We start from the raw sequence: 10420 nt of genomic DNA, 5'->3' as shown, positions 1-10420 counted from the left end.
GCACTTTGCATCTTAATTCCTTGATTTTATGAGAGAATAAAGGAGAGCTTAAGAAAACAACAAATCAACCCTAAATCTGCTTACACGCCTAAATGAAATAAGAAAACTATTACAACTCGATGCCAACTTGCATTTTTGGAACACAAAGACATTAAAACACCCTAGCTTGGCCGAATTATCTCAAGATATTTTCGGACCACTTATTTGCTGAACTTAGGGTGCGTTCTCCTCAACTTAAAAAATTAAGTTTCAGGTCCAATAAGTTCAGATAAGTTGCAATAAGGGCAATAAGTTCCAATAAGGTCTAATAAGGTCCAAAAAGTTCCAATTAAGTGCAATAAGTTCCAATCAGGTCTAATAAGGTCCAAATAGTCAATGTTCAATAAACATTTGTATTATTGTCCATTATTTTATTTTTATCATTCATAATTTCATATCACTATTAGCTGGTTATGTTATTATTAGAATTTTAATTAAAGTACCACAATGATTATATAGTATTATACTTGTGTTAGTGTCTATTATTTTATTAAATATTTAAACTATTGTCTATTATTTTATTATTCATATTACTATTAGCTGATTATGTTATTATTAGAATTTTTTTATTAAAGTACCACAATATATAGTATTATACTTGTATTATTGTCTATTATTTGATTATTCATATTACTATTAGCTGATTATATTATTATTAAATAATATTAGCTGATTTTTTCTCTCTTTCTTTTTATTTTTTTTTATTTTCTCCCTCTTTTATAATAATGCATAATATGTAATTGGGTACAAGTAACAAGTGAGAGATAAGGAGTTAATGCATTCTACTACCTTCACATAAATGAAAGTGGAGTGAGAATTTTTCATATGTGCCAATTTTAAATTGTTAGCAATAAATGCTAATCAACTTTTGATTTTCTACTAGTGCTTTATAAAATCAAAACAAGATTATTAGATATATTAGTGGTGAAAGTTATGTATAGGAAAATATATAAACAGTAAATTTTTTTTAAAAATTAATTATCATAAGAGATAATTAATAATCATTATTTTTTTAAAGGACGAATTTTAATAATTATTACTTCATAATAAATTTTGAGAGGTAGTATTTACGTTAGGGGTAATATTTATGTTATTAATGATCAATTTTTCTGTCTAATAAGGTCAAATAAGTTTCAATCAGGTCCATTAAGGTCTAACAAGTTTCAATCAGGTCCAATAAGGTCTAATAAGTTTCAATTAGGCCAATAAGGTCTAATAAGTTTCAATCAGGTCAATAAGTTCCAATAAGTTTCAATCTGGTTGAATCAGGTTCAATCAGGTTTAATAAGTTCCAATAAGTTCAGTTCAGGTTCAATAAGTTCAGTTCAGATAAGTTCAGGGCCAATAAGTTGAAGAGAACGCACCCTTAATAAGACTCGACTAACTTAATTAACATAATTAAATAAGGGGGTGTTTGGTTGAGCTTATTTGGATGGATTGGAATGGATGTCATACTATTAAAAATCATACAAGTGTTTGGTTGAGGTGATTTGGTATGGAACCTCGTACTCCTTGGATTCTAATTCCACCCCAAATCCCCTGAATCTCATACCCACCAACCCCCCAAAGTTTCTAACTCCATTCCTACAAGTATCAAACCCTAAAGTAGAGGAAGAGAAATTTCAACTACCTATTTCTTCTACTCTAGCATTGTTCATCTCCTTCAGTGTCGTTTTCTACTTCGACGTCGTTCTTATTCCGTGACTGCCATTATAATGGGTGTTTTCATTTTTTTTTCAACTGTAAATAATAGGATTTTTTATTTGTTTTTGAAATTTTTTTTTTTGGAAAATTTATCTAATTTTCTAGTTAGTGGCATATTGTTCTCTCATGCTTCCTTCCGTGTTGGTTGAATGATGCTGCTTCGTCAAAACTCTTCTTTGTTTATTGCTTTAATCTGATACTACTTCGTCTTCTACTTTCTTTTCTTTTCTTATTTTCTGGGTTTTTTTCTTTTTCTTTTCTTGTGGGTATTTTTTTCATTTTCTTTTCTTCTGGGTATTTTTTTTTCATTTTCTTTTCTTCTGGGTCTTTTTTTTTCTGGGTCTTTTTTTTTTTGGATATTTTTGTTCTTTTCTGGGTATTAGTTCAAGCATGACTATTTTTTTTTCTTATATATGTATGCAAATTACTGTATATTTTTAGTGCTAAATTCATACTTCATAATATTCTTACAGTTAAAAATAAAAAAATAAAAATTTAAACTAGACTTAGAAACCATTCCAAGATTAGACCAAACACTTTGAATGGACATATGATCCATTACAAGATTGAACCAAACAATTTAGAATGAATATGGGTATATGAATCCATACCACCCTGGTATGTATCTCCATACCATTCCATTCCAGTTTTATGAACCAAACAGGCCCTAACATATTTGCTTACATGTAAAAACCTTCACTTTAAGAGTAAAGTAAAACCATGCAACAACCTAAGAAAGCAATTAAACATAAGTGATGAAGTACTGTTTGCACTTGCCATGCATCATACTCCCCTTCTCCAAAGAAACTTGACCTCAAGTTTTGTCAAAGTAAGGAACAAGGTCTTTTGCACCCAATGTAGCATAAGTTCCATTTCCTAGCAGCACCTTATACGTTTCATATCCAAGCTTGTGAACAACTTCAAATGACTCTTCTTCATTGGTTCATCATGGTTGTGATTAATGTGGAGTTTTTGTGCAGCCAAAGAAAGCCAAACATAGTCTCCAACATCCAAGCTAGTAGCATGGTGCATTTGCAGCAAGTTATTGCGCCTCTCCTTTGTTGTAGGCACCTCTGGCACTTCATTCCTACATGAACATAAACAAGCTAAGTATGAGCACCCTCAGGAGCAGCATCTAAGGACATAGGCAAAGCATCCCCAACACTCTCCTTACTGACCATAGGAACATGATTAGGTGGTTGTGATTTCAAGCCAATTTATTTCCCCATTCATAAGAACCGAACATATGTTGTCCCTCCCATAGTGAATCACACTTCTATCCCACTGTTATGGACGTTCAAGAAGTAAAGAACAAGCTGTCATTGGTACCACATCACTCCACAATCTTTCCATGTATCCTCCAATTTGAAAAGAGACAAGGGCTTGTTTATTAACCCACACACCAGTAGCCGCATCCAACCAATTCAACTTGCATGGTTTAGGATGTGGTTGAGTAGGTAATCGTGCATCATTCACCATAGAAATAGCATACACGTTAATACATGAACCACTATAAAAAATAACCGAAAAGGTCTTACCATTGACGAGGCAACGTGTTTGGAACAAATTTTCACTTTGCTCTTGATCTAGTGAAGCTTGTCGAGTAGCCATTAAAGTCTTGCATAGGATCAAGTTGTGATGCTCTTTCTCTGGTTCAAACATGGGGTAGAGTTCCAAAAATAAGCAGCAGCCACGTTGTCCAAGGAGGCACGCTCCTTGTCCTGCTCAAGTGAAGCAAGCAAGACTTGGTGATCCTCGTAGGAAACCAAGAGTTTATTTGGACACTCTCATTGAAGGTGATAAATGGGCCATGTTCGTCCTCTCCCTTCTCCAGTGTGGAAAGAAACTCAAGTGTATAACGCTCATAAGGGTGAGCTTTTTTCTGAATGAAACCATATATACCAACTTTGTCCATCAATTGTTGAACGGGGTTCAATAAACCCAACTCATTCAAGGTGGACCGACACACAAATTTGGTTTCTTGAATATGTCGATCTTTTTCTAGTCAATCTATCCCATCGACGTTTTGCATCATTGCTAAGATTTTTCAATCCCAAAGAATTGATTCGAGGCACATTCCTTGAACTACTAGTACCATTACCCTTTCTTTTAATTTTATTGTGGACATCACTACTAATTCCCTCCACAAAAAACAACACAACCACCAATTCCCAAGTGAGATCAATTTAACATTTTAACCACTCAATTCATCAACAAATACAATTAAAGATCCACTCCATATCAACAACAATATAAACCACACTTTTTTTTTGATATCTATTAAACGTACAAAACAACCTAAATTAAAGTAAAACCATTCCGTCGACAGGTCCCTGCTATGGTATGTGCTTGTTGTACTTGGTATCTGCTTACCTTCATCATGCGGCACCAAGGGACTGGAGTAGCCTCCTCCCGAATTTCTGACAATGTGTGACCGATTGTAATGTCTGTGTTTCTTTGGGAAACCAAGAACCTGACTAACAACACAGAATCTGTGAGAATTAGGACTTGCGAGAAGGACGTTGATCGAACCCATTTGGTCGCTTGTAGACACGCCACTGTCTCTGTCTGGAGGGCAGATGATGCATAAAGAAAAATACCCGCCTATAGAGACTTTGTTGTTGACGTTTGACTACCCACGCTGCGCCCCCTTCCCGGTCTTTGCAATCCAGTAGCCATCGATCTGAATAGTGATATCGGAATCCCCTGCTGAAAGCGGCCTAGGTTAGCCATAAGAAACCCTGGAGGGGGCCGTAATTAGGAGCAGGCGGGGGTGAAGGAGAGGGGTTATCATCCGCGATGAAACAAGTGTGTTGACGGTCCCCGTTTCTGATATGGGTATTTATATTCTGTAGTGTTGCTCGAATTTGCTGAAATAAAGCATATTTTATCACAACGCTAAGACTAATGAAAAGCAAGAGTAATTAATTTAAGAAAAAATATAAGAAATGCAAAATTATACCCATAAAGTGAAAATAAATCTTTCAAATCCTCTTTAGCGGACAATGTAATTGAAATTATTGTTGTATAATCCTTCATCAAGTTCCAATATTGAAATCACAACCTGCAATTTCTTCAATTGATGCATAAGATGAAAAGCCCCAAATTCTAGGGTTTGAATTTTTCGGATAGAAAATCTGAATTTTGGGTTAGAGAAAGGAGGATTGAAAGAGAGGAAAAAGGATTTTTTTTCGATGTGGTGGTGTGGTGTTAGGGGAGAAGGGTGTAAGGAGGAAAAATGTGGTAGGTTAGAGAGAGATGAACAAAAGGAAGAAGAGATGAGAAGAATTACACTTTTGAAAAATACGAATTTGAATAGGAATTTTGTCCAGGCTGGGCTGCGATAGGCGACGCGAACAACACCATGGTGATCCAGAATAACTTTGTTGTATTCAAGACTAATTTCCTTACCATTGCTAACATCACAACCTACCAAATTGATTGAACTATTTTTAAGCAAAACTCATACTCAAAATAAATGTTAAGTCTTTGAACTAAAAAATGAACCTCTTTATAACTACCATTTATCCTAAAGACAAAAAAATAATTTTTATCACAGAACATGACATTTTTATCATTAATTAGTGTACCTCCCCTTTGTAGTAATAGTCTTATATTTTCAAGTGTCTTCAAATATCTCTATTCAACTAGTGTTTCTTCATCATTAAATAAAGGAAAAATTCCCTAGAATAAGTCAACCTTTGGCCGGTCTTCTATAATTAAGTCTAACTTTTCGAAACTCCTAATTAAGTTTAATTTGTAACCTCATTAACTTTACTTAGGTTATTTTACTCTTAACCTGTTTAACTGGTAAAAAAAACATAAGGTTGACATTTTGACTTTTTTAATGAGAAAAGAAATGAAAAAAGAAGAGAAAGAAAGAATTCTCTCTCCTCACTTTCAGAAGGAACTCTCTCATTTCTCTCTCTTCAACTTCTCTTCATCATCATCTTCTTCCCTCTACTACTACTCTGTTCCAGTGAAATGCGAAAGAATTGAAGAACACCAACATTCATCTTCCTTTATTTGTCTCTTCAGCAGGAAGGTCCAGCGACATGCAGGTAAGCTTTTTTTTCACCTTTTTTTTTCATAATTTCAAAGAGACAAAGTGAAGTTGTAAAAATTGTTGTAGCTTATCATCCTTTAATTGTTGTTGCGGGAAGTTAAAAAAATTGTTGATTTATAGTGCAAAGTTCAAAATTTTCATAATTTCTTTGAGGGTTTGTGAAATGTGGGAAAATTACGGGAGGGATGCTTGTTTTGTGTAAATTTTGTTTGCGGATTGTGATAAATATGTGTGGGTGGTCTCATTTTTTTGTAGTTTGTGAAATTTTATTGTTAATCATCTGAAATTGAAATACAATTTTTTAGGGCACAATGACAAATAATCAATTTGAAAATGTGACATTGAGGTATTGGCATGGTGGGAAGTTCCAGGTTGTGAAAAATGGGGAATTGGTGTATTTAGGGGGTCAAGGTAGGACCTTTCAGGTGAACCCAGATGAAATGTGTTTCTGGGGAGTTCATGAATTAGCTTGTAAGTCTGGTAATTACAGTGAAGTTGATAAGGTGTACTACAAGCTTGATGGTAAGACATTGATGGAAGGATTGAGGTGTGTTGAGAATGATGCAGGGGTGTTTGAAATGGGTCAATTAGCTATTAAAAACAGGAGCCTTGATGTTTATGTGAAACATGTAGGAATGCCTAGTCCTACAAAGCTAAAAGTGACATCAAATAGCCCACCACCCAATAGGACCCAGAAATTAACACCTAGAAGAGGCCCAAAAACTGATGTACCAACTAGGTCAAGCCAAGGCTGAATTGTGTTATTGGCCCAATAGAACCACCTGCTATTGAAAAAACCAGCTCCTCAAAAAGCCAGACTGCCACAAAGTCAAAGCAACCCTTTTGTGGACACCTCAGCCACAGATTCAAACCTTAAAAAAACACAAAACACCTCCATAGAAACTGATGTAGGCAAACAAGCAGCTCCAACAAACCCTATTCACAAAGCTAAAGGCAAAGAAAAGACCATTTCTTTACTGCACAAAAACAACCAATTGAAGATGATTTTCTGAAAAATTATGAATGGATTGATCCCGGACCAGAAAGCCCTCTTAGGTACAGTGACCTGATAAGTCAGTCTAGTGAGGATGAGGATGACCCTCTGTATATTGCTGAAAAAAACCTAGTTGGGGATAAAGTGGTGCAAGTGATGATGAATTTGATGATGAACTGACTGAGGAAGAGTTAGATGCTGATGATGATGAGGTTGAAGACTTAGCTGGTGACCAAGGTTTGGTTGGGGAATCTGATAATAGTGATGAGGAGTTTGCACAAGCTAGAGAAAGGGTGAGAACTTGCACAAGTAACTTGTTGCACATTGCCCAACAATTGCAAAAAGAAGCTGCTGAGGGGAATTTAAATACACAAACACCACCAGTGAGAGATCCACCTAGAGTAGATGTAGGCACAGGGTATGAAAGTGAGTATTATGATAGTTAGGATGACTGTGAAACACCCCCAGACAGTGGTGATGAGAATGAGGGTGGCAGGAGGTCAAGAAGAGGGATGCTAGTTGGTCCAGAAACCGATTTCACTAAGTTTGATGGAAAGTAGGCCAGAGGTTTACAACAAGAGATGATTTCAAGAATCTGTGGCTAAGTATGCAATCATGCAAGGAAGAAATGTCATTGTCACAATAAGCAACAAAGCTAGGAGGCAGGAGGTTGGAGTCACTTGTGATAAAAGTTGTCCATTCTACTTGTATGCATCTTGGCATTCACACAAAGCCACTTTCATGGTCAGGAAAGTAGTTGGGGTGCACCACTGCCATAGAAACATGAAAAAAAACAGGCAGTTAAAGACAACTTGGGTAGCTAGGGAAATGTTAGAAGTATTCAAGGCAAGGCCACATTGGCCTGCCAAGGACATCATTGAAACTGTAAAAAGGGCATACAAGGTATTGGTTACAAAAACATTTGCATATAAAGTTAAGTATGCAGCACACAAGATGTTGCATGGATCTATGCAAGACTATTACCTGAAGGTAGGAAGGTACATGGCAGCCTTGAAGTCTTCAAGCCCTGGTACAGTTGTGGAGTTGGTAACTGATGGATCCAAACAAGCTAACCCTCCAGTATTTCAAAGGTTGTTCTGCTGTTTTGAAGGACTTCAAAAAGGGTGGAGGGAAGGTTGCAGGAAGGTGATATGTGTAGATGCTGCTTTCTTAAAGACCTTCTTGGGGGGTCAGATTATTGCAGCTGTAGGGAGGGATGCTAATGAGCAAATGTTCCCAATTGCTGTGGCAGCAGTTGAAGGGGAAAACAACTGTCATGGGAGTGGTTTTTCCTCCACCTACAAACTTGTTTGCAACTGGGAGATGGCACTGGAATTGCTATCATTTCAGATGAGCACCAGGTATTAATTTCATCTTAGAACTATCATTTCTTCCTACTGTTGTTTAATAAACACTTGTTAGATGATGATTAACCTACTGTTGTTTAATCTTACAACTATCATTGCTATCATGAGCACCATGTTATTAGTGATGGCATCACTTTTATGTTGCATAATATTAACCTACTGTTGCATAATATTCAGTTATGTTCACATATGTTTCTTCTATATTCATGTTTGCATCTATACACATATACACCTACATAATTATGTTAGTTGAACATACACACACATATATATGCATATATACACCTACTGCAGAATATATAGGTCACTCAATTATTTATGTAACACACATATTTGCATATTTCAGGCTATCCTAAATGCAGTGGCATCGTTCTCCCTAAGGCAGAGCACAGACATTGTGCTCGTCATGTTTTTGCCCACTGGCATAAAAACTTTAGGGGAGATGAGATGAAACTCATGTTCTGGAAGATAGCCAAAGCATATAGTCTAGCTGACTATAATGATGTATGGCTGAGCTTGAGGAGGTAAATGCTGATGCTGCCCATGCTTTCAAGGCCTATAATCCAAAGGTTTTTTGTCGAGCCTTCATGAACACATCCATTAAAAGTGATGCCATCACTAATAACATGGCTGAAACTTTTAATGGATATATAATCAATGCTAGGACTAAGCATTTGATTTACATGATGGAGGACATAAGAGTTGCACTCATGCAAAGATTGGTCAACAAGAGAAAGGAAATGGAGAAGCAGAATTCTGGATTGTGCCCTAGGATTCAGTCTATATTAGACAAAGAGAAAGCAAAGGCATCAAACTGTGATGTTCTCCCATCAACAGAACACATTTTTAATGTGAGATACTATTTGGACCAACTGATTGTGGACTTAGATGCAAAGACATGTACTTGCAAGAAGTGGGATATGATGGGAATTCCCTGCTGCCATGCTTTGGCATGCATATTCTTCCTTAACCATGAAGCAGAGGCTTATGTAGATGAGTGCTACAAAACTGAAGTGTATTTGAAATCATATGCTGGGTCAATACCTCCAATTGAAGGAGAGAGGCATTGGCCAAGAATAGAAATGAAGATAGATCCCCCTCCCATCAAAGTGGGGCCTGGTAGGCCTAGAAAAAGCAGAATAAGAGACCCATTTGAGGATCCAAAGAGGTCAGGGACACTATCCAGACATGGCATGGAAATGACATGCACTTTGTGCAAAACCAAAGGCCACAATAAAAGAGGTTGTCCACAAAAAGGTGTAATACAACCATCTGAACCTGCACCTAAGAAGGCCAGGGGCAGGCCCAGGAAGGAGACCAAACCAGCACTGCTACACCCAACAATGGTGCTCAACCAACACCCCTACATCACTCAGTTTCAGCTCAACCAACACAGCTAGGCAGGGGAGGAAGGATGATTTTAGGGGGAAGGGGATCTAGAAGTGAAGCAACTGGTAGGGGAAGTTCAAGTGGATCTGGGAGAGCAAGAGGTAGGGGTGCTCCTGGTGGTGAAGTGGTTGGCAGGGGTGTTCATGCTGTTGCAGGGGTTGGCAGGGGTGTCTTAGGTGGTGCAGTTGCTGGCAGGGGTGGCAGAGGTGTGTTAGGTGGTCCAGTTGCTGGCAGGGGTGTCTTAGGTGTTGTAGGGGCTGGCAGGGGTGCAATAGGAACTGGAAGAGGGAGAGGGAGAGGTAGGGGGAGGGGAAGAAATCAGGTATGAACATGTTTTTTAGCAATCTTTTAGATCAGTCATTAGCAAACAATAAACTCACTAATAACAAACTTTTTTTTTGTGCAGATTCCTGTTGGTGTGGGTGTTTTATTTAGTGCTGATGGAAATCCTATATCTCATGTAAGTTTATAATGTCACATCTTTTCAGTCATTTTTTTCTCTTCAAATTCTCATTGTTATTCCCTCTGTAAAATACAGGTCATTGGTGAAAGAGTAACTCAAGATCCACAATCAAATCAAGCTTCTTCTGTTATGAATCCAACTCAGTAGATTAATGTGTTTTTGTGTGAAACTAAACAGTAATTACCCTATGTATGGTGTTTTGGTGTTGTTCCTTTTTGTGAAAACATTTACTTGGCAAGGTGCCCTATGTATTTGGCTGCTTACCCTATGTTTTTTGAGCACAAACTTGAGTTGTTGATGTACTCTATTTTTAGCAACAATTGAAATGAAGCCAAAATTCAAATTTTCTCATATCATTCAATCCAAACATAGCATAAATAACATCATCATTTCATACA

At 37.0% G+C, this 10420-nt stretch overlaps 3 protein-coding genes across 3 annotated transcripts; all 3 read left to right on the top strand.

The window, feature by feature from the left end:
- The first annotated feature begins 5648 nt into the window (after positions 1–5648).
- On the top strand, positions 5649–6626 carry LOC130589604 (uncharacterized). Its single transcript, XM_057390960.1, has 2 exons — positions 5649–5804; positions 6115–6626. Exons 1-2 carry the CDS (start codon positions 5799–5801, stop codon positions 6562–6564), a joined length of 456 nt encoding a protein of 151 aa, XP_057246943.1. The 5' UTR covers positions 5649–5798; the 3' UTR covers positions 6565–6626.
- A 2050-nt stretch (positions 6627–8676) lies between these two features.
- Positions 8677–9570, top strand: LOC130589581 (uncharacterized). Its single transcript, XM_057390892.1, has one exon. The coding sequence runs from the start codon at positions 8677–8679 to the stop codon at positions 9568–9570; it is 894 nt and encodes a 297-aa protein (XP_057246875.1).
- Positions 9571–9584: 14 nt separating this feature from the next.
- Positions 9585–10169, top strand: LOC130589580 (uncharacterized). The gene is made up of 3 exons (XM_057390891.1): positions 9585–9881; positions 9966–10019; positions 10098–10169. The coding sequence occupies exons 1-3, from the start codon at positions 9585–9587 to the stop codon at positions 10167–10169; spliced, it is 423 nt and encodes a 140-aa protein (XP_057246874.1).
- The last annotated feature ends 251 nt before the right edge of the window (positions 10170–10420 follow it).

Source organism: Beta vulgaris, chromosome 7, assembly GCF_026745355.1.
Source record: "Beta vulgaris subsp. vulgaris cultivar EL10 chromosome 7, EL10.2, whole genome shotgun sequence".
Lineage (NCBI taxonomy): Eukaryota > Viridiplantae > Streptophyta > Magnoliopsida > Caryophyllales > Amaranthaceae > Beta > Beta vulgaris.
This window is presented reverse-complemented; position numbering and strand designations above follow the sequence as displayed.

Excerpts from the sequence above, each read along its gene's own strand:
- LOC130589580 (XM_057390891.1), top strand. The coding sequence starts at position 9,585 with ATGATTTTAGGGGGAAGGGGATCTAGAAGTGAAGCAACTGGTAGGGGA. Across the intron at positions 9,882-9,965 it reads GGGGGAGGGGAAGAAATCAG|ATTCCTGTTGGTGTGGGTGT; the intron begins GTATGAACATGT and ends TTTTTTGTGCAG. Across the intron at positions 10,020-10,097 it reads ATGGAAATCCTATATCTCAT|GTCATTGGTGAAAGAGTAAC; the intron begins GTAAGTTTATAA and ends TGTAAAATACAG.
- LOC130589581 (XM_057390892.1), top strand. The coding sequence starts at position 8,677 with ATGGCTGAGCTTGAGGAGGTAAATGCTGATGCTGCCCATGCTTTCAAG.